The 25,049-nt window shown below is 39.4% G+C and overlaps 1 protein-coding gene across 3 annotated transcripts in view; it reads left to right on the top strand.

The window, feature by feature from the left end:
- kifap3 (kinesin associated protein 3) overlaps window positions 1-25,049 on the top strand; it is a 132,093-nt gene that overhangs the window by 94,794 nt on the left and 12,250 nt on the right. For all 3 annotated transcript variants that reach the window (XR_004413262.1, XM_033028221.1, XM_033028220.1), the window contains exons 15-19: window positions 3,190-3,315; window positions 5,491-5,589; window positions 6,704-6,789; window positions 12,804-12,993; window positions 13,622-13,718. Coding sequence is in view for 2 of the 3 variants with exons in the window: in XM_033028221.1 (XP_032884112.1) it covers window positions 3,190-3,315; window positions 5,491-5,589; window positions 6,704-6,789; window positions 12,804-12,993; window positions 13,622-13,718 (598 nt within the window). In the remaining variant the exon portion in view is untranslated. The remainder of the gene's footprint in view (window positions 1-3,189; window positions 3,316-5,490; window positions 5,590-6,703; window positions 6,790-12,803; window positions 12,994-13,621; window positions 13,719-25,049) is intronic.

Raw genomic sequence — 25,049 nt, 5'->3', positions numbered from 1 at the left:
GTGATTGTAACGTTTAGTCATGGTGATAAATTGCAAAACACATTTCTGATATTGAATTGAATAAATTTTAGTAGCCAAGTATGTATACATACAAGGAAGTTGCCTTGGTACTTTGCTCGCATGGATAACAACACGATGTACAGTAGACAATTAAACATAAAACATAATTTAAACGTGAAGAATAAAATAAAATACCAGAGGCTATAGACTTTTGGCTGCTGAGTAGAGCTACTGGTGGAAAAAAGCTGTTTTAATGTCTGGCTGTAGCGGCTTTGACAGTCTGGAGTCAAAGAGTTTGTGGCCAGAGTGAGAGTCCAAACAGTTGGAGGGAGAAGATGTAGGAAGTTAGATCGATATTGTGTTTGAGTAAGATGCCTCCATGACCTAGATAAGAATCATGAAGATCAAGTTGTTCCAGTGGCTAAAGTGGATCCAATCATAAACGGTCCTTTACTTTTATGTCCTGTTTAGAAATACAGTGCCCTCCATAATGTTTGGGACAAAGACGCATCATTTATTTATTTGCCACTGTACTCCACAATTTGAGATTTGTAATAGAAAAAATCACATGTGGTTAAAGTGCACATTGTCAGATTTTATTAAAGGGTATTTTTATACATTTTGGTTTCACCATGTAAAAATTACAGCAGTGTTAATACATAGTTCCCCCCCCCCCCCCCCCATTTCAGAGCACCATAATGTTTGGGACACATGGCTTCACAGGTGTTTGTAATTGCTCAGGTGTGTTTGATTACCTCCTTAATACAGGTATAAGAGAGCTCTCAGCACCTAATCTTTCCTCCCGTCTTTCCATCGCCTCTCAAAACTTTTATTGCTGTTTATCAACATGAGGACCAAAGTTGTGCTAATGAAACTCAAAGATGCCATTATGAGACTGAGAAACAAGAATAAAACTGTTAGAGACATCAGCCAAACCTTAGGTTTACAAAAATCAACTGTTTGGAACATCATTAAGAAGAAAGAAGTAAGCACTGGTGAGCTTACTAATCGCAAAGGGACTGTCAGGCCAAGGAAGACCTCCACAGCCGATGACAGAAGAATTCTCTCTATAATAAAGAAACCCCCCCAAACACCTGTCCAACAGATCAGAAACACTCTTCAGGAGTCAGGTGTGGATTTGTCAATGACCACTGTCTGCAGAAGACATCATGAACAGAAATACAGAGGCTACAATGCAAGATGCAAACCTCTGGTTAGCTGCAAAAATATGATGGCCGGGTTAGTTTGCCAAGAAGTTCTTTAAATAGCAACCACAATTCTGGAAAAAGATGAGATGAAGATTACCTTATATCAGAGTGATGGCAAGAGCAAAGCAAAGAGGAGAGAAGGAACTGCTCAAGATCCAAAACATACCACCACATCTGTGAAACACGGTGGTGGGGGTGTTGTGACCTGGGCATGTATGGCTGCTGAAGGTACTGGCTCATTTATCTTCACTGATGATGCAACTGCTGATGGTAGCAGCATAATGAATTCTGAAGTGTATAGACACATCCTATCTGCTCAAGTTCAAACAAATGCCTCAAAAATCATTGGCCGGTTCATTCTACAGCAAGACAATGATCCCAAACATACTGCTAAAGCAACAAAGGAGTTTTTCAAATCTAAAAGATGGTCAATTCTTGAATGGCCAAGGGAATCACCCAATCTGAACCCAATTGAGCATGCCTTTTATATGCTGAAGAGAAAACAGAAGTGGACTAGCCCCCAAAACAAGCATAAGCAAAAGATGGCTGCAATACCGGCCTGGCAGAGCATCACCAGAGAAGACACCCAGCGACTGGTGATGTCCATGAATCAAAGTCTTCAAGCAGTCATTGCATGGAAAGGATATGCAACAAAATACTAAACATGACTACTTTCATTTACATGACATTGCTGTGTCACAAACATTATGGTGCCCTGAAATGGGGGGACTATGTATAAACACTGCTGTAAATTCTGCATGGTGAAACCAAAATGTATAAAAATGGTCTTTATTAAAATCTGACAATGTGCACTTTAACCAAATGTGACTTTTTCTATTACAAATCTCAAATTGTGAAGTACAGAGGCAAATAAATAAATGATGGTTGGCACACAAAAATGCTGGAGAAACTCAGCGGGTGCAGCAGCATCTACGGAGTGAAGGAAATAGGCGACGTTTCGGGCCGAAACCCTTCTTCAGACTGATGATGGTTGTTTGGCCCAAACATTACGGAGAGCACTGTATGGAGTTTTTCTTTAGATTAGCATTGTCAATTTAGTACAAAAACATTTTTAGACCCAGTTATTTTTGGTGTTGATGAATGCAGCACTGTTATTGTGTAATTTGCAGCAGTCTTCATGCAAAACCTATTGTAGGGTGCAATTCATGTTCAGAGAAACTGTATTATAGTGTCATTCTGTACACTATATTCTTGAACTTTATAATGCTGTGGTTTAACATTCAAATGATTTCATTCCTTAAAACCAAATGTATTTGGTCTAATTTAGTCGTACAAAAAAATGTTTGAGATCAATAATCACCAGTCTAAACTTCTGGTGTCCTCTTTTGGAGAGTAGGGGAACAGAGTAGTGCAATTAAAGATATTAGCATGACAAGTTCTCATATGATGGAAAATGGATAGGGATGTACGATTATGATGCCAATACAAAGAAAACAAAGCTATTTGAATGTTCCACCATGACGGTTTTTTATAGATATACATTACATTCTAATTTTGCAGAGGATTTCTAAATATGTAGTGCAGCCAAATATTGTGGAACAATACAACCATATGCAGGAAGATTATAACAGTGTGGGCCCCATTCATTCCCTCAGATCTTTGCCATCATTTATTTAGATCATGAATCTGCATCTCAATTTCATTAACCTATCTTTCCTTCATAGGTACTATATTGACTCATTGCTGTTACAATGAGCTGAATACTTGAATCCTATGACAATCCTATTCCACTTCTGAACTGGTTGAAATAAATGGTTGAATGTTCTCCTTCTCACACAATTGAACATTTTCAGTTTTGCTGTGGTTTCCTCAATATTCAGGCAAATGACCTTTTGGGTATTCTATAAGTTGTAAATGCTGTATCAGTTAAGTTATAGGCTCTAGGTTAAACTACAATAAATACACCAAGCTTTTGTCCATAGTTATTAATGAAAGCACATTTGTGTCTCTTACTCTCAAGGTTCGACAGAAGATGACCTGGTTCTGGAAGTGGTGATTATGATTGGCACTGTGTCCATGGATGATTCCTGTGCAGCAATGCTAGCTAAATCTGGAATTATTCCAGCACTCATTGAGCTTCTAAATGGTAAGGCTTGACAGAACATTGTATTTTCTAGTGTTTTGCCCTTAGCAGCATGATAACAATGATGTGAAATAGACTTTTTCCTAATTTGGGAATGCAAGATGAGCATCAAACAGAAACAGATGCACCAAAGGTTCTTAATAATCCTACCTTGGAACATAGTAAGTGTTATAATTCCAACTAGTGTTGCAATGCCAGTTAATCTTGACTGTGAGCCAAAACAGAATTTGAATCTCCAAACTCAATGGACTCTTGCCGTTTAAGAATAAAAGTGATCTCTATACCATCATGCTGATACTGTTCACAGGGATCATAATGATTGGACAATTCATATTAGCAAGGGAAACCTTGAGCACGAGGTCCAGGGTACTTGTGACATTTCTTAGAGCAGCACACTGACAAGCCACCTGGGAGCAGGCTATTTGTAATGTCAGAATTAATTCATGCGCTCATAGTAAGTAATCCTCTATGATCTTGATCTCGGTCTCCATCACAAGAACTAGACTATTGACTGACGTCTATTACAAACCCACTGACTCCCACAACTATCTCGACTACACTTCTTCCCACCCTGCTTCTTGCAAAGACTCTATCCCCCAACTCCCAATTCCTCCGTCTACAGGTACGGCGCATCTGCGCCAAAGATGAGGTGTTCCATACTAGAACATTCGAGATGTCTTCATTCTTTAGAGAACGGGGGTTCCCTTCTCCCATCATAGATGAGGCCCTCGCTCGTGTGCCTTGGTACTCCGCAGCTCTGCACTTGCTCCCGCTCCCCCTAGTCACAACAGAGACAGAGTCCCCCTTGTCTTTACCTTCCCCCCCCATCAGCCGTCGCATACAATACAGAATCCTCTGAAATTTCCGCCATCTCCAACGGGATTCCACCACTAGCCACATGTTCCCTTCTCCACCCCTTTCTGCCTTCCGCAGAGACTGTTCCCTCCGCAACTCAATGGTTAACTCATCCCTTCCCACCCAAACCACCCCCTTCCCAGATACCTTGCCCTGCAACCGCAGAAGGTGCAACATCTGTCGCTATACCTCCTCCCTCGACTCTGTCCAGGGACCCTGACAGTCCTTTCAGGTTAGGCAGAGGTTCACTTGCACCTCCTTCAACCTCATCTACAGTATCCGTTGCTCAAGGTGTGGACTCTTATACATAGTTGCTCAGCCCGCGTGAATCAACCTGATCTCCCGGTTGCTGGACAATTTAATTCTCCTTCCCATTCCCACACAGACCTTGTTGAAGAAGGAACTGCAGATGCTGGAAAATCGAAGGTAGATTCAACGAATCGTTGCCTATTTCCTTCGTTCCATAGATGCTGCCTCACCCACTGAGTTTCTCCAGCATTTTTGTCTACCCCCACAGACCTTTCTGTCCTCGGTCTCCTCCGTTGTCACAGTGAGGCTAAATGCAAATTGGAGGAACAGCATCTCATATTTCATTTGGGCAGCTTACAGCCCGGTGGTATGAATTTCTCTCACTTCAGGTAGCCCCGGCATTCCCTCTCTCTCTATCCCTCCCTCACCCAAGTCGCACTAGCTTCTCATTTTCATCCAACAAACAGCTTACAATGTCCTTTTTCCTTTATCGTTATTACTTTTTTGCATATCTTTCATTCATTGTTCTTTATCTCTCCATATCACTGTCTATATCTCTTGTTTCCCTTATCCCTAACCAGTCTGAAGGGTCTCGACCCGAAACGTCACCCATTCCTTCTCTCCAGAGATGCTGTCTGTCCTGCTGAGTTACTCCAGCTTTTTGTGTCTATCCTCTTATGATCATAGCAGGTTGGAATTTTAAGATTGGGTTGAGGGAGAGAAATTTGAGTCTGCAATTTGTATCCTGACCATACACGTAGGCAATTACAAGCGTTGGTCATACACTGTTGGTCAATGGCAATTGTATATTTAAGAATATCATTGATAAATTTCGACATGAAAGAATATTGAGGGATGCCATATGACAGATGATCAACCATTATCACTTCGAATGGCAGAACAGAATTGATCTGAATGGCCTATTATTGGAACACCAATGGTGGGGTGAGATATATGAGGAATAAGCTTTTAATAAAAGTGATAATGGCTTGAAATACTTTGCATTTGGAACATGGTGGAGGTGTAGATGAGATGTAAACTCCTTTCTCTGTGTATTTCTATTCTTTCCAATAGCCAAGCAAGAAGATGATGAATTTGTTTGCCAAATTGTATATGTCTTCTACCAGATGGTTTTCCACCAAGCTACCAGAGACGTAATTATAAAGGAAACCCGTATCCTTTCTCAATAACAGATTTTTTTTTAACCTATTCTGTTTGGTGCTTGTGTCTCCCTTATCCAGAAGGAAAGGTAATGGCATTAGTATTGATTTATTATTGTCATGTGTACCAAAATACAGTACGAAAAAATTGTTTTGTGTCCTATCGGGCAGATCACACGAGTACAGCAGGTATTGCAAAACGGGTATCGCAAGAATGAGTACAGAAAATAGTGTTACGGCTTCAGAGAAACTGCAAATAAAAGGTGTGAGTGCCATGATGAGGTAGTTTGTAATGTTGAGTACATCTTTAGCATATGAGTGGTCCATTAAAGAGTCTGCTAACCAAAGATCCTATAGCAGCGCAAGATAGACCACTCCTGCTAAATGCAATGGGCTGACGTGTAGTACGCAACGGAACAGAACGTGGGCCTTTTTTTAATCCATTTCCGTAACCCGACCCGACTCGCAGTGTAATCAACGTTGCGGGGGAACAGTTTGAGTTAATAAATTAAAATTCTGAAAATGAGGAGAAGATTTTTACCAAATTTTTATTATTACGAGGATGTTTCCGTAACCAGCTTCTGGCTCCGCACTAGTATCCTATGGGATCTTTGGTGCGGAGACGGACGCCGGTTATGGAAATGGGGCCAAAAATTACCCATGAATCTGCCCATGACCGTACTACCCGAGTCGTCGCACTAGTTTCACTGTCTTGTTATTTCACTGTGTGTATAACTCGTTATAACCTACCCCGCAGCCAACAATGGACTGTTGCGGGCTCCACCTTTCTTTGATCATGGTTGCCTTTTGCACATCTTTCATTCATCTGCTCCATATACTGTCTATATCTCTCATTGACCTTACCCCTGACTCTCAGTCTGAAGAAGGGTTTTGACCCGAAATGTCACCTATTCCATTTCTGCAGAGATTCTGCCTGACCCACTGAGTTACTCCAGCTTTTGGTTTCTATCTTAGAATTCCCTTTTCATTTGGACTTCAACGGTTCATAAAGGCGGTCCCATGATTTTCACAATGGCAAGTTGAGGTTTACAATTAGTACACAGATCTTATTCATTTTTTTAAAGAAAAGCTTGACCATGTGTTACTTTTCCTTAATCTGTTGCAAGAGGCTCCAGCATACTTGATTGATCTAATGCATGATAAAAATGCAGAGATACGGAAAGTCTGTGACAATACGTTGGACATCATTGCGGTAAGGAACAAATTATGCCTTGTATAGCTCTCGTATAACTTGGCTTTTATCTTTGGATCAGGTGACATGCAAAGCAATTTAGCTAGGGATTGAAATATATCAAATAGAGGAAGACTACACTATAATGTAAAGGACATATCAAAACAGCTGAATAAAACATTATTTCAAGCCAATACTGGGAAGACCAAAATGATTGTGCTTCGTTCCTGCACAAATTAACTACTGACATCACCTTTCTCCCTCAAATTTAGAACAAGGAAACAGACTATCCTAATTTTATTTTATTTAAGTTGATTCATTCAATTTATAGTCAATCCTCAAGGTTTGTTTTCCTGTCTGATTGCCAAGTTTTGTTTACTTAAATAATGACATAAATATGAATATTATAATATTTCTTATGTTTTGTTTTTGGAATGTATACTTAAGCTGGCAGTGTTTCTCCAAACCTGCTGAAAATTCATATTTGGTCTCACTTCAAATGAATGCCAACAACCAGTTTAGTTGGAAATTTTTGAGTTATGTTCACTTTGATGGAACTCTAAGAAAACCATAGTTTACCAGTTTAGAGAAGTTAAATTACCAGTGATCATGTTTATTCCTTGTACATTCAGTTCATGGTACCTATCACCAACTATCCAGAAGCAGGATTCAAGTGAAATATTGAAAATCAATAGTGAAATATCGTATAACACAGATGCTTTAATTGCTTAAAAATTTAACTAAAAGAAGAATTGAGGAAAATTTTAGGATGCAAAGCAACTACATTTTACTTAAAACAACCACATTTAGTCTTATCAGCCCTGTGACATTTTCTACAGATGATAAATAGTTGGACAATGTTAGCGAAACAAGTACATTGATAGGTTTGTGGCTCTTTCCGTTATTTTTGCAGGCAGTGCGTGTCCTGCTCTTTCATTTTTCATTACATTACATTACATTACATTACATTTCTTTATGTTTGAGTAATTTCCCACACAAAAGACATGAGCAAAATTAAGCCCTATGGAATTAAAGGGTCAATTGTAGTGTGAATAGAGGTTTGGCTTAAAGCCAGAAAGCAGTGTGAACTGATAAATAGATTTTCTAACACTGAAGAATTATGGACAATGGTATTTTTGATGAATCTGTGCTTGGGCCTCTTTTTTTGGATATATTAATGATTTAGATATGAATGGGCCTGGTAAGATTTCCTAATTTATAGATGAAAGTGAAGCTTGGAATGAAAATTGTAATAGACTGCAATTGGACACAAGCTGACAGAGAAGCAGTCATGTGGCCAATGAAATATAATACAGAGAGGTGTGAAGTGACGCGTTTTGGCAAAAAGAACAATCAACGGTGAAACACTAAATGACACAATCCTAAATGGTGAGCAGGAACAGTGGGGCCTGAGTGTATTTACATAAATCTTTGAAAGTGGCAGGGCGTGTTGAAAGAGTGGTTAGTAAAGCATATTAAATTTTTGGATTTATGAACAAAGATGTGGAGTGCAAACGCAGGGAAGTTACGTTAAAGCAGTACACAACAGTCACTGCACTTCAGGATTTCAGCTACAAAGTTAGAATGAAGAAGTTTGGGTTGTTTTCCTTGAAGTAAAAACTGATAAGCAGATGTTTGATAGCTGTGAACCAAATGATGATTGGTTTCAATACGGTAAATAGTCGGAAGTTACTCCTAATAGACAGTTCACAGATGAAATGTAAAATTTTGGACAGAATTTATAGGAGAGATCTGATGGAACTTCTTTTCCCTCACAAAAGTTATAACTTGAAATTCTGCCTGTAATGGTGATAGAAATAGTCAATTAAACTTTTGAGAGGACTTCAAAGGCTATGGTGAATGGGATAGATGGGATTGCTCTATACAGATTTCATGGTCGAATGGCCACCTTCGGTGCCATTACAATTCTGTGATATAACAGCTGGAAAAGATTGGAAAGACTTGGAGGAAAAATATTTTTCAATATACTCGTATGCAGAAGCACCTGGAAGATTTTTCAGATATTTGGGGGGAAACCAATTTATTTTGTAGATTAGGGCAATATGAAATTGATGCTTTCTCAACAAAGGAATCTTGGGTATTTGCAACGTGCGTTTTTTAAATGGGGGAAGAGCACAAGTTTCGTCTTGCCTGAGAAACAATCTATAGCTGCTTGACTACAAAGAAACCACACTTCTGGCTTGAATATGTTCATTCCCAGCCAACAACATTGTTTCCCAGGAATCCATTGCTCTCAGGCCTCTTGGAGTCATGACTCCTGCTGTTGTCTGTGGAGCTGTTCCAAGATGCATATGGGTGCTCATTTTACCTTTACTGAAAAAGATCTACTTTAAAATGTCCATTTTGACAATTAAACTGCTATTTGTACAAACTAAGAAAATCATGTCGGTGATTAATACAAAAATGGAAAATACTAGGAACAAATGTCTTCGTCTCTCTGTTTTAATTATATATTGTACTTCTATTTGCAGTATTCAATTACATGTAGTTATTATATAGAAAGGATCTCGTTTAATAGTTGATTCCGCGGGCTCAACATATTTCCTGACTCAGCTTATTCACTAGCATCTTTCACTGCTGCTTATTGTTTATCCAGCAATCTTTGTGGCTGTGCATATTTTACACGTAACATTTGCTCTTTTGATACGTATGTGCTGCCAAACATTAATGAGGTTAGATGTTTGAATTATGATTATGTATAAATTTATCAGTTGCTGAAAATGAATTGGGGTTAAGGATATGTTTTTATTGCTGTGCGAATGTAATTTCTTTTACCTCAAGCGTATCAAACTCCAGATGTAAATGAAAGAGGACCTGTTTTTCATCAGTTAATATGGAAGAGAAGTAGAAGTGAGCATTTGTTTGTCTTACAAGTTTCTTAATCAGATAGCTATGTTTCAAATGAGTGACATCAACATTGAAGTGTTGAAGAGAGGAAATAAAGCAAAAAAAAAGTTTACAATTATAACAGATGTAAAGTTTTAGTGCATGCCTTGTTTCATTTATAGTTTACTTTAAATGTACATATGAGTGTTTTTTGTGTAACTGCAAACAGATTCCTTAAGGGCCTGTCCCACTTGGGCGTTATTTGCATGTTATTTACGCAACATCATTTATGCGTCACGACGCATGCATTACGCGCGCGTGGTGAGACGTGGTGGCGTAGGCAGTCACGCTCGGCACCCCATGATTTTGGGATTCTCACAATCCTCGCGTGCCACCTGCGTGACGCGCAAATGACGCACAAGTGGGACAGGCCCTTTAGTGTCTATTGTCTGATTATGTGGAAGAATCTTTAAGAAAGAACTGCAGATGCTGGAAAAATCAAATGTAGACAAAAGTGCTGGAGAAACTCAGACTGAAGAAGGGCCTCGACCCGAAACGTCACCTTTTCCTTCGCTCCATAGATGCTGCCTCACCCGCTGAGTTTCTCCAGCACTTTTGTCTACCTTCCATGTGGAAGAATGTGCTACCAGCATCTGTTAAAATGTTACTTCAACTTTACATGTGATATCATGCTTGCTGCCGGATAATTCTTTTTTTATGTTGTAAATAAACTTTGTTTTGCTAAATTTATCTTTGTCCCCCCTTTCAACAAATGCCTGCCCATTATTAAAGTCTTCCGAAGATAGACACAATGTGCTGGAGTAACTCAGCGGGTCAGGCAGCATCTCTGGAGTAAACAGATGGGTAACTATTCGGGTCAGAACCTTTCAGTTTGAAAGTACGGGGGGACAAGAGGTGGGCCAGCCTTGATTTGATCGAGCTATTTCATGTCTCCAGTCTCTACCCCCCCCCCCCCCCCCCCCCCACCTCAACTTTCTGTCTGAAGAAAGGTTCCGATCCGGAATGCCACCCATCCTTTTTCTCCGGAGATGCCGCCTGATCAGCTGAGTTACTCCAGCACTGTGTATGTGTCTTCGGTATAAACCAGCATCTGCCGTTCCTTCTATCTAAAAGCACCAGGCGTATACTGTACTATTTTTATTCTATTTTCTTGCAAGATTTGTGATTATTAATGTTGCAAGAGCCCATGGTGCTTCCTTTCTCCAATTATGGATAATTGTTACCGATAATCTATAGTCAACCTCTACCCTTTGAAATCAGTAACATTCAATTTTGAGTCTTGATTTCTTTTGATGAAAATCAGATTTACCATGGGTATTTATAACCCCCAACAACTTTCAGAATTGTTGATTTATATATTGTGTGTCCCACATGGCCAAATGCAACTTTAAATAGACAACACAAACTTTGTGTTTACCACTGTCTTTCAGAATAAGATGTAGGCTTTAAATAAGTTTGAAGGCATTCCAACACATTGTCTTTATGTAATGAATGCCTGTTCACAGATCCACTAACTCCTTTTGTTCTCGGTGCTTCCCTTTCCATGTTTTCATTTCCAGGATCTCTGAAATAATTTTAGCAATTCATTTGGTTTACATATTGACATTTCTCCATGGAAGTGACTGGTAGAAACTAAAGATAAGGTGCAAGAATTGTTCCAAAGAAAAGTTGAGAGAATTTAAAAACTTGGGAAATAGCAGATCCTACAGCTTTGGTAATCAGGTTTACTTCTGCCTGTTTGATTTGGGAAATTCATTCACTTGCAGCATTTGAGGATATTACCTGCTGCATTAATGTGCTCCACAAATAAATGGTCATAATTTTGCTTTGCAAACAATTTTAAATGGGCAACGGTATTTTTATATCCAAATAATTCATTGCAATTCACTACTGCTGAAAGTGCTTTGCTGTCTACATAATGGGAATGGTGCCATGTTGACCTGTATAGCAATGAAAGGTAAATACCTTTATTGGCACAAAAGCCCAAATTTGGCCTCCCAAACCTAATCTGCCATAAATAAAAAAGAGACAATGCTGGCCATGCTACATTGTGATGAAAGGTCATCATCATATTTCTCTATACAGGTGCTACCTGGTCTGAGTATCTCCAGTATATTCTATTATTATTTCAATAATTAAAAATTTACCAGGTTCTAATGAATTAATTAATTAGAAACTGGTAAGTTTTGCATTATTAATTCCTTGATGGAAGTTGAAAACCTAGAAAATTACTGTTTTCCAACAAAAAGATCTAGGGAATTCTCTGCCACAGAAGGCAGTGGAGGCCAATTCACTGGATGTTTTCAAGAGAGCGTTAGATTTAGCTCTCAGGGCTAAAGGAATCAAGGGATATGGGGGAAAAAGCAGGAACGGGGTACTGATTTTAGATGATCATGTTGAATGGGGGTGCTGGCTCGAAGGGCCGAATGGCCACTCCTGCACCTATTTATCTGTGTTTCTACGTTTCTACATAGAATATGGAGTCATAAAGTCATACAGTGTGGAAACATGGCTGATCATCCCCAATTAGTACCCCGTTCCTGCCTTCTCCCCATTATCCCCTGACTCCGCTATTTTTAAGAGCCCTATGAAAGCATCCAGAGAACCTGCCTCCATCACTCTCTGAGGCAGAGAATTCCACAGACTCACCACCCTCTGTGAGAAAAAGTGTTTCCTCGTCTCCGTTCTAAATGGCTTACTCCTTATTCTTAAACTGGACTCCCCCAACATCGGGAACATGTTTCTTGCCTCTAGCATGTCCAAACCCTTAACAATCTTTTAGGATTTTCCTTTAGGATTTCAGAGAGGAGCAAAGTGATGAATGAATCCTGCTTACGGCCGACCTTCAGACCCTAACAGTTTATAGAAATAAAGGCAAAAGGAATATTTCTTTATGTATTGAGGAAAGCAAGCACAAACCATCAGTCTGCCGAATAGGAGAATATTATTTGAATACCAGGGGATATATGAGCTCCTTGTATACCAGAAGGGTTCATGGGTTAAGTGGTGTTTATGCTTACTTAGACAGACTGTTGGAGGAAATCCCACCCTCCTCATCCTACACCAGTGCCCCTCACCGAACCAAAGCTTACCAAGATATGTTTCCTAGAATTGAGTGTTCACACCTCATCACTCAGACAGAATAACATGTTTTAAAATTTTGACAGGAATATGATGAAGAATGGGCCAAAAAAATTCAAAGTGAGAAGTTTCGCTGGCACAACTCACAGTGGCTGGAAATGGTTGAGAACCGTCAGATGGATGAAAGTGAGCCCTATGTCTATGGTGATGATGGGTTAGAGACATTTATTCATGAAGGAGATATTCTTGAAAGACCTGATCTTTTCTACAATGCAGGTGAGCAAACAATATGAGTCCAGGAAATGTAAGTAAATGTTACCAGTTGGAGGTTAAGGCTTTAGTTTACACCACTGAGAAAATCTGAATGTCCCTGTTCAAACTATTCATGAAGAATCAAATGAAGAAGCTATTTTTGCCATGTACATATGCACGTACAAATGCATCTTTTAAATTTTGGTCTGCTTGTCGGGCTCACAACACCGTACTTTTTTATTTCTATTTTCTAATTTTTTTAACAGCGATGGTTTATCTCTGCAATGCTGGGCAAGTACAAGGCGCTTGTTTGCTTTGTGATGGCCTGTCACATAGGATCCCGAAGTAATAGTCCAGGACACTCTGAAAAAGTAATTTGTAAGAATGGGAAAACAAAAGATAGGAAGATAGAAAGCCCCATTAAAAACATAATGACATCACCAAACTCCAACTCTCTGAATAATGTACGGCTGTCATATTTTTTGCCTAATTGTTTCCTTCTCCCATTGTTATTAATTGTAAGTAATTATGATAGTTGATAAGTTTGCATGTATGACCAAATCAGCAAAGTAATGTATCAATATGTGCAGGAATTAACTAATTTGACAAAATAAACTGAGTAATGCCAAATTATTGTTAACTTTATTTTCAGAAGGACTTTTGCCCCCTGATGGATCCATTAGTCCAGATTTCTTAACTGACTACCAGTTTCAAAACGGTGACCTTGTTGGACAGCATCCTTATAGCAGGTAAGGTTAGATAATGAGTCTAAATTAATTGAAAGTTAATGTAAACAGATCTTTCCTTTTTTTAATATTTAAGATATTACTTTTAGCTGATTTCTGATTTATCCTGTGTCAGAAAATCACTACATTCATTATTTCATCATCGTTGAAAACATTAGCGACGCAGTGGTGCTGGTTTCCAACGGGAACGGTGACGGACGCACCACACATCTCTGTCTTCCAGTTCCTGCGGACTTCCGCCGCTGGAAGTATAGGATTTTGGTGTGTGTGCTTTATCATCATGCGACAGTGATTGCAACTTCTACTGAAGTGTGGATGGCCATTGGCTAGAAACTCGTCTACCCTTTGACAGGTCTTATTTTTGGCCCTGCTGGGGGTTCATGGTCAATTAAACTAATTTGAAAACAACCAGAAACCAACAACCTTAGTTAATACATTTACTGAAATCATCTGATGGCCAGCTGCAACAAAAAATATTTATTTCCAAGCAATAACTTGTCCCTTGTTCAGATAGATTATTTTAGTACTTATTGAGATTTAATACCAGAGTTGAGTTTCAGGCATGATAGTTGCTTCATTATTGTGGAACTAAGAATTTTTCAATAAGCAATGTGACATTTATTGATTTTTTTCTGTGGTGTGCTTTTAAAATGGCACATCAAAGATGAGTACTCAAGGTCATAATTGTAGAAATAAAAGTGAACTTCTTCCTAAAAGAAAACGTGTTTCCGAATTTAAATTTTTCTAACTTGCTAACTTTCAATTAAAAATACAGAAAATACTTAAACCATTCAGCAGGTCAAGACAGGATCTGTGGAAAGAAAAGCAAAGTTAACATTTTTGGTCGAAGTTTTTATTTTTATTTCAATTTATTTCTGATTTCCAGTTTTTGCAGTTTTCTAATATTTAATTGGTAATATGATGTGATATTTTACTTTGTATGCAGTATAGGATTGTATTTACTTACTTACTGCCTATTATGCCTCCTGGCATGTAGGGCAGCAACGAAGTTCCTCCACTCCTTGTTGATTCCTTCAGTTGCTGTTTCCGTAACATATTTGTTTTACTAGACAGGGTTGTTAGCCCTGTGCACAACCTCCAACCTGGAGGACCAGTGGATCGCTCTTCGTCTCGCCTCTACCCTTCGACCTGTCCAGCACAGGAGACCATAACAGGACACGAATCTCCCGCTGGCATAGCTCTAGGGGTTACTGAGACACACAAGCTCCCCGACCACGACAAGGTTGCAATCCAACAGGGAGATAGGATTGTAGTCAACCCGAAATGCATATTTCAAGGAAAAACATTAAATGCAGGAGTAATTCAGCGGGTCAGGCAGCATCCCTGGAGAACGAGGATAGTTGATATTTCGGGACAGGACCCTTCAGACTGATTGCATGGGTGGGAGAAAGAAAGCTAGAAGCGTCTTGAAGCATGGATGTAATGCTGTCATTGCTTAATAAGTACCTGTTTAAGACAGTTGTAACTATTATGATTGTCGCTTGAGATGGACCACTCCCAACAGCAAATCCTCATTTTGGAGTATGCCTTTACCCACCCAATATTTAAGTAAATGTAGTGAACACAAGGTCAAACGGAAGACTTTAATACTGTCGTAATGTAGGTCCCTTGCAGTCAGAAACAGATGAATTGATCATGGGGAACAAGGACATGGCAGACCAATTGAATAACTACTTTGGTTCTGTCTTCACTATCTCCAAGTTTGCGGATGACACTAAGCTGGGGGGCAGTGTTAGCTGTGAGGAGGATGCTAGGAGACTGCAAGGTGACTTGGATAGGTTGGGTGAGTGGGCAAATGCATGGCAGATGCAGTATAATGTGGATAAATGTGAGGTTATCCACTTTGGTGGCAAGAACAGGAAAGTAGACTATTATCTGAATGGTGGCCAATTAGCAAAAGGGGAGATGCAACCGAGACCTGGGTGTCATGGTACACCAGTCATTGAAAGTAGGCATGCAGGTGCAGCAGGCAGTGAAGAAAGCGAATGGTATGTTAGCATTCATAGCAAAAGGATTTGAGTATAGGAGCAGGGAGGTTCTACTGCAATTGTACAGGGCCTTGGTGAGACCACACCTGGAGTATTGCGTGCAGTTTTGGTCTCCTAATCTGAGGAAAGACATTCTTGCCATAGAGGGAGTACAGAGAAGGTTCACCAGACTGATTCCTGGGATGTCAGGACTTTCATATGAAGAAAGACTGGATAGACTCGGCTTGTACTTGCTGGAATTTAGAAGATTGAGGGGGGATCTTATAGAAACTTACAAAATTCTTAAGGGGTTGGACAGGCTAGATGCAGGAAGGTTGTTCCCGATGTTGGGGAAGTCCAGAACAAGCGGTCACAGTTTAAGGATAAAGGGGAAGTCTTTTGGGACCGGGATGAGAAAAAATAAATTCACACAGAGTGGTGAATCTGTGGAATTCTCTGCCACAGAAAGTAGTTGAGGCCAGTTCATTGGCTATATTTAAGAGGGAGTTAGATATGGCCCTTGTGGCTAATGGGATCAGGGGGTATGGAGAGAAGGCAGGTACAGGATACTGAGTTGGATGATCAGCCATGATCATATTGAATGGCGGTGCAGGCTCGAAGGGCCGAATGACCTACTCCTGCACCTATTTTCTATGTTTCTATGTATGCAATATAGTTGTCATATTTGCCTGCATTATAAATGTGATCACTTATTAATTTGTTGTAAGTTGCTTTGCACATCCTTTGGATGTAGAGGCTGCTTAATAACTGCAACTATTTATGCAGCAACGTGTATCTTTAGATGGTTTACAAAATTTTGATACCAAAAAGAAATTTGTAAATAATTGGGACCTGATGTTGTAGCCATATTTTGTTATATTTTCATGTTGATTGCATTGACATTTCTGATTCAAATACTACTTAAGCTATTTACAATCATACCCTTAGTAGTATTGTTTATTCTAGCAAAAAAAAAAAGGTAATTGTTTTATCTGTTCTCTTTGGTTTCTCCCAATGACTGCCAGATGTTTAGGGTTGGTAACAAAATAGCTAATTATGATTCAAAGGGTAAATCTTAGGTAGTTTTTTTAGTTAAACTTTGGTCTATTTTACCAATTGTGCAGATTAAGGTGAATAATAGGTGCTATCAGTTAACAAACTGCCATTTTTATAAATGACCTAAAAATTGCCGTTTGTTCAATCTATGCCAAAATATTATATTTCTTCGTGATAGTTAAATCATAATATACGAGTTTTGTTATGAGACCAGACCACACTGGCATTTAAAATAATTATATATAATTGATTTACTTACCCAAAGGCACAAGATATAGCCATTTTATTCAAACGCAAATTATAGGACAGTAAATCATTTGTGGAACTGGAGAAAATTTGACGAAAATCACAACTAGAGATATATCATTATAGACGTACATATTATTTATTCAAAGTTGTGTTTGTACATTCTCATCCAATATTAATAGATCGTTAAAACTGTTTTAAAGCCTCTTAAATACCACTATGGTACCTCCACCCTGGCAGGGGTTTCCAGACACCCGCCACCCTCTGTGTAAAAAAACTAAAAAAAACTTGCCCCACACATCTCCTTTAAACATAGCCTCTCTCACCTTAGAGCTGTGCCCTTTAGTCTTTGATATTTCCATCCTGGGTTCCCATCATGTGGCTTTGTAGATTAAATGACCTCTGTAAATTTGCCCTGGTGTGTAAAGAGTGGATGAGAAAGTGGAATAACATAGTAGTATGAACGGGTGATTTTTTAATTTTTAATTATGCCTTTCTAACATGGGTACGTTGTGAGGTGTCAAGGAAGGAAGTGCAGATGATGGCCTGTCTTTGGTGTGTTGTGAGATGTTACTTTCTAATAATAGTTACTTTCTAAGAAAGAGGTCATGAAAATGCATGTGATGTATAGCATGGAAACAGGCCATTCAGCCTACCACATCCACACTTGACCCATACTCTTCTATGTCTGCATGATTCAAGCACTCATCCAGGGACTTTCAATGAACTCTGATCCTGTACTATATCTCTCTATTCATCAATGCTACCTAATTGAATCATTAATTGGACATCTCCAAGCCTCATTGTACTGCCAAATGCATCACTCCATGTTTATCTGGATTGAATTCCCATCTGCCATTTCTCAGCCTATTTCACCGACACATCAATATCACTTTGTGGCCTAAGACTACCCTCCTTAGCCCTGGATCCTTTGTGCTCTTACCTTTTGGGCTAGTCTCCCATGTGGTACTTAGCCTAAGTCCTAACTGAAGTCCATGTAATCTTCAAAAGATTCAGTCAGATTGATCAGAGAAGATCATCCCTTAACAAAGCCATGTTGGCTATCTCTGATTAGACTCTATTGGTCCAAGTGATCGCTAATTTGACCCTCAGCATTTTCTCCAATACTTCCTTACTTGCTCTACTTCCCTTCTTGAAAATGAGGCCACCTTTGCTGTCCTCCAGTCAGAAAACTCTCTGCAGACAGCGAGAATTTAAAAATCTCATTTAAAGTCCCAGCAATCCCTTACCTCCTGCAGCAGACAAGGGTAGATCCCACCTGGTCCCAGTTATTTACCCACGTTTAGGCCGCTGAGGCCTAGAATATTTCTTTATTTATTGAATAAAGCTCTTAGGGCGAACGGAATCAAGGGATATGGGGAGAAAGCAGGAACAGGGTACTGATTCTGGATGATCAGCTATGATCATATTGAATGGTGGTGCTGGCTCGAAGGATCAAATGGCCTACTCCTGCACCTATTTTTCTAATTTCACCTTCCCCTTTGCTAAATTCTTTAACTACAAAGTCTGTTCCCATAATAAATTCTGATGCAGCGTATTCATTTAGGACCACTTCTAAGCCCTCTGGCTCTCAAACATATATTGCTCACATTAACCATAATACGTCTTATTATCTCCCTGATTATTCTATTACTCTTAATATACATATAGTACGTCTTTGGAATAACCTTAAATCTCTCTGCTAATGGTATTTTGTGAAACCTCCTGCTTTTCAAATTTCCTTTCTCAGTACCTCCCTACAATTTGTGTTCTGATATTCTCACTCCCCTTTAGTTTCATATACCTGCCATATGTTTTCTTTTTTCATTTTATCCAACCCTCAACAACCTTTGACATCTAGGGTTCCCTGAACTTGTTACCTCTGGCTTTCATCCTTACTAGAACATGTTGGCCCTGAACTTTTGCTATTTCCCTTTGAATGCTTTCCACCTGGAAGCACCTTATTGTAGAAGCTCCTTAATTCTAGCTGGAGACTTCAGTCTCACTTAGAATCCACCCTTCCTGTTGATTCCTTCTATGATGGAACATTCCTTGATCATTTGTATGGTACTTCCATGTTTCTACAGAGAGGAATTATTGATACTGTAGCTAATTAAACAAAAATCTGTTTATAGTGTAGGTGTTACACAAGAAATAAAATGAAGCAAATTTTTAACATAACTGTAAAAAAGTGCTATCTCTTTAGTTGCATTGTAGTAGAGCAGTTGTATCCAGTTACTGTTTTTTTCTGTAGACAGATGTCTGGTTAATCTTGAATAGTAATAACAATGTTAAAATCCTGCCTTTCATGCGTTGCATAATTATATGCCATATTTGTACAAAAATCAATTGCATTAATGGGCTGCTGTTGAATTTCAATATGATCCGTGTAAGTACATTACTACCTATTTTTTAAATATATTTTGATTTGTAGTTCAGGAAGACGTACTAAAAAGAATACAAGCTCTTAAAAGATTTACAATTTCTCCACATTCCAATGTTGCATATAAATTGAAAATTACTTTTAAGCATTTATGAGAGTAAAACGTACATGAGCTAGATGTAATATTATAGGAAACTAATTTATTGGCACATGAAAAATGATGGATGATTATAATTGTTACAATCTTTAATTTTAGTATTGTGGAGTTGCATCCTTTTATGATGGACAGATAAAATTGACATAGATAAGATGAATGCACACTGTTTTTGCTGGTTTAAGAACTACAGATCGCAAGGTGAGAGGGGTGGGTACCTTTTCCACACACCCAGTGCCACCTATAGGGAATGAGCTGCCAGAAAAGTGATTGAGGCAGGTACAGTAACAACAACACAAAAGACATTTGGATAGGTACATCAATAGAAAGGCTTAGAGGGATATGGGTCAAAAGCAGGCCAATGAGACTAGCTTAGATGAGGCTTCTTGTTTGGTATGCACGACTTGGGTCATAGGGACTGTTTCCATACTATATGACCCTCTGACTCTATATTGCATTGTGCATATAATGCACTCTGAATATCTCATATGCTACTCTATACCTTGTAATAACAATGTAGGAGGAGGAGCCATCTTGGGGAACGGCTGATAACCAGCAGCCGTCCGTTTAATTCGCTTTTTTTATAGGTTTTAGTTAGTCCTGTGTCTCGTCCGTTTGGAGAAATTGACTTTTTAATGTGGGGGGTAGGTGGCAATTTTATTTCTAGGTCCCTACCTGGTCGGTGAGGCAGCTTTTTCTCCGGGCTGCCCGTCGACCCGTCCTCGCGGCCTACCAGTGGGCCTGGAGCGCCGTTTCCTGGCGGGGACCGCCCAGCACCTCGGCCTCGGTGGCGGCACAGCGCTGAAGCGCTGTCGTGGAGCGGAGCGGGCGATGCCTTGCCTGGGTCGCCGCGCTGGATCGACACGCTGGAGCTCCGGTGAGCTGAGACCGCCGAGTTCAACACCTCCGGGCTGCGGGTCTGCGGAGCGGTGCGGGCGGCGTCGATTTCAACATCGGGAGCCTGGGAGCTCCAAACCGGCGCGGCCTTGTCGGCTTCGGAAGCCGCGGTCCCCAGCTAGGAAGCGGCCGTTCCAGTTGGCCCAGCCGCTGAGAGGACTCTCCCGACGCCGGGGCAAGACCACCCGGTGAGAACGGCCAGGAACATCGGGCCTCCGTAGAGGCAACTGCGGTGGCCTCAATAGGCCTGACTTTGGGTGAACTTGGGGTTGGGGACTGGACATTGTGCCTTCCCCCACAGTGGTATCCATTGTGGGGGGATGATTTTTTGTCTGTACGTAATCCTGTTAGTCTTTGTCCAAGATGGCTGCCGTGAAGAGAGAGTGGACGCTGGCGCGCTTTAGCTGCCGCTGCTCTCTCTTCACATTGTGTTTTTGTTTTTGGACTGAATTCTGTTTTTAATTTGTGTTTCTGTGATGTCTTTATTATTTATTTTATTCTGATTATATGTTTTTTATTCCTGTTAATCTCTGTAAGGTGTCTTTGAGATGTCTGAAAGGCGCCCAAAAGTAAAATTTATTATTATTATTATTATTATTATGTATTGATGCAGCAATTCAGTAAAAAGGCTCAACTCCATTTTGCCTTAGATTCTGATCATGAATTATATGAAAGGTCAATTGACCTGTAAACAGTGAGATTAGGACTATAAATTGGCAAATGTATTGGGTGCTATATTTTACTACTGAATATCAATGCATAAATAATCTAAAAGAGGAAATGTTATTTCAAACCCAACCATCAGGGGTTAAATGCAATAATTTACAGACTTAAAAAAAAACTTTTGACCAGGCTGCTGGTTCTCATCTGGAATGTTGGAAGTTGGGAGAGTGATGATTGATATTTTAATTTTTTAAAGGAAAGGCGTGAATTGGCAACAAGTAACTTGAGCTATAGATGATAGATCAAGGATGCAAGAAACAGCAGATGCTAGAATCTTGAGCAGATAAGGGTCCCAACCCGAAACGTCGTCTGTCCAGTTCCTCCATGGTTGCTGCGTGATGTACTGAGTTCTTCCACCACCGAACCAGACAAGTTATCTCAGTTTTGTCCTGTGGTATTCCATGACAAAGACCATGCACATTTTCTGCAGACAATGTTCTTTATTATCTCACTATTAGTTTTAATTTGAAAAACAAAAACAAATTGGGACTTTATAAACATAATAAAAATGCCCTTTTCCTCCAAAAATATAAACACAAGTTTTACTGTGGATATTGATCACTGGGAATGGCATTCAATGGTAAATCAAAATATATTAAAAAATAGGTAGTAATTTACTTATAACACTTGGATCATATTGAAATTCAACAGCAGCCCATCAATGTGATTGAATAAATACCATACCATCTGTTTGCAGAGTGGTATTTGACTGGTTTGGAAATATTACAATGTAGAGTGAAGCTTATTTCTGTTGGAGGAAGCAAAAGTGAGTGTCTTCAAAATTCTTTGGGGAAAATATAACTTCGCCACTTGACTTGGATGACATTAGTCAAAGGTAAATTAAACAAGCCACAAGCAAGGTTAGAAGGCCAAAAGTGGTGGATTTATGAAATAGGCTCCAATGATTCTGACAAAGTCATAGGTTTGTCTTTAAAAAAAAATTTTAAAAATTTAAATTGTAGTGTTATTTTTGTAATGCCATCGAACACATTATTCAATTTTCTTCCTAATGCTAACATCTTAATTACAGCCACCTTAGATTGACAAAGGTTGTATGCCTGCCCCGTAGCTATATAGCATTGAGCTATCTGAAATACCTGACATTAACTCCTTCATATTGGGATGAATATATAATTTGAATGGAATTGGAATAGTTCTGCACTAGGTTGATTAAATTCACCATATGGCATGGTAGTTCCAGTCTCGGAATATGAAAAGCTCAGCTGAGAGATAACTGGGAAGAATTGTGTATGTGCAACATATCTCAATACAAAACTAGAAATAATCTGATTTTTTTTTTTTTTAGCTAACCCATTTGGGATAGGATAGCTTTCCACCGAAGGTTAATTCATGCCGAATTAGTTTGTACATGGACTGTTAAATGAATGGTCAAGTAAGCTAAAATCTCCATGCTGGCACATGGTCTTGTGCCCATAGGCAAGCTCTGCTTTTGGTTTTTATGAATATGCAAGATTTCTTGTCTGTGTGACAAAACCTATTCTTTTGAAATATATTTTCTTTCTCATAGTTTAGAGAAAATCGTTCTGCAATAACACCTTAAAATTGGTATTAAGACTGGGTGGCACTGTAGCACTGCATCAGAGTTGCTGCCTTATAACGCCGTAGACCTGGATTTGATCCAAACTATGGGTGCCGACTGTACGGAGTTTGTACGTTCTCCCTGTGACTGCATGGGAGAACGTACAAAAACCACACTCCAAAGACGTACAGGCTTGTAGGTTGACACAAAATACTGGAGCACCTCAGCGGGACAGGCAGCATCTCTGGAGAGAAGGAACGGGTGATGTTTTGGGGTGAGACCCTTCTTCAGACTTCTTCAGAAGGTGTCTCGACTCGAAACGTAACCCGGTCCTTCTTTCCAGAGATGCTGCCTGGCCTGCTAAGTTACTCCAGCATTCTGTGTCTATCTTCGGTGTAAATCAGCATCTGCAGTTTACTTCCTACAAGTTTGTAGGTTAATTGGCTTTGGTAGAAAATATATAAATTGTCCCCAGTGTGTAGGATAGTTCTAGTGTATGGGGGTGATCACTGATTGGCACGGACTTGGTGGGCCAAAGGGCCTGTTTCCATGTTGTGTCGCTAAAGTTTAAAGACTGGTAACATAAAATCCCCATTGCACATTACATTTGTGTAATTAAAAAAACATTCAAAACTTTAAATGTGTTCAGCAATTTGTTTCTTGAAGATAGAAGTTGTGATGATACCTATAGCACCTTTTGTGAAGCTCGCCATAAAGAAAAAAATATTTTTATAAAAATAATTTTCAATATAAGAAAAATGGGTCAACATGTAATAAAACACAGGTAATTCTTAACGAACAGCTTTTTTTCTGCTAAAAGTGACTTAAGTTCTCTTCTTGTAACAATTGAACAGGATAATTTTCTATACTTCTACGATTTTCTATGATGAGAAACCTCTCGTGCAATACTACCAACATTCCTCTTGAATTACCATTTCCCCAGACAAAAGTCCAATGCAGCATTGCTCAGCATTGCTCAGCTACCAAGTTGTCCAACATTTTATGTATTATAACGGCTTTGCTCTAGATAATTAAACTGATGAGCACATGGCTTAGCAATTTTTTTTCCCCATCTCAAAACAGACCTTAATGTTCTCATAAGGTCGCAACTAAACTAAATATTTCATCAGGAATTGTGGCTGATTTTCAAAAGGAAGTATACAGCTGGCAGTTGTTGTGTCCTTAACAGCATGTGATCATTTGAAAGGAATTTAAAAAAAATTGAATAGAATTACCAGCTAACCACTTGATATTTACTGCATTTTGAAAGGACTGTGTAACCGGAGAAGTGACAGGAGAGAGAGATCAAAGGCATGGTTTAGTGAATGAGTAAAGGGCTAGAAACTTCCTGCAAGGAAAAGCACGCTTACTGTGGCAAAACCCATTTTGTTTAAAGTCTTGTTTTATACGGAGTCATTAGTCCAGTTGTGGTTCAGGACCGACCTAAATGGTTATACAAGGTCCCTTAGTAATCTTTCATTTGAGAAGTTTTAAAAGAGATGGTTTATATAAGCTGTAATTCTCAATTTGTAAAACAACATTTAATTGTGCTGTGTGTATTTTATTGTTCGTCCGATGTCTTAAATTATAAGTACCATTTTAAAATGATTTAGTTTTTTATGTAAGTTTTTAAATATTCAGAATCCAATGTGAGGAACATAATTAAAAAATAAAATTAATATACCTGGAAAAGTCCAAGTCCTGTTTCAGAGTCATGATGACTACTTATTTACTTGAGACATTGAGCTGAGCTTGTACATATCTGGAGGATTTACATTTGATTTTAGTTGAATCAGGGAATTTTAGTTCAAACACAATTTAAGTATTTGCATTGAGTTTGTGGCAAAGAACACCACCCAACCCAGTGCCTGTGCTGAAACATGCGTAGAGTCATGGAGTCCTACGGTATGGAAATGTTGCCCTTCGGACCATTTCAACATGCCAACCAAATTGCCTAATCTAAGCTGGTCCCATTTGCCTGCATTTGGCATACATCATTCTAAATCTTTCCTTTCCATGCACCTGTCTGTGTATTTTAAATGTTGTTATAGTACCTGTTTGGGACGACAGATGGCACAATGGGCTAAGTGTTCGGCTGGCAACCGGAAGGTAGCCGGTTCGAATCCCGCTTGGAGTGCATACTGTCGTTGTGTCCTTGGGCAAGACACTTCACCCACCTTTGCCTGTGTGTGAATGTGTGTGAATGTGTGTGAGTGATTGGTGGTGGTCGGAGGTGGTCGGAGGGGCCGTAGGCGCAGATTGGCAGCCACGCTTCCGTCAGTCTGCCCCAGGGCAGCTGTGGCTACAGAAGTAGCTTACCACCACCGAGTGTGACTGAGGAGTGAAT

The sequence above is a fragment of the Amblyraja radiata genome, chromosome 10 (genome assembly GCF_010909765.2).
Source record: "Amblyraja radiata isolate CabotCenter1 chromosome 10, sAmbRad1.1.pri, whole genome shotgun sequence".
Classification (NCBI taxonomy): Eukaryota; Metazoa; Chordata; class Chondrichthyes; order Rajiformes; family Rajidae; genus Amblyraja; species Amblyraja radiata.
This window is presented reverse-complemented; position numbering and strand designations above follow the sequence as displayed.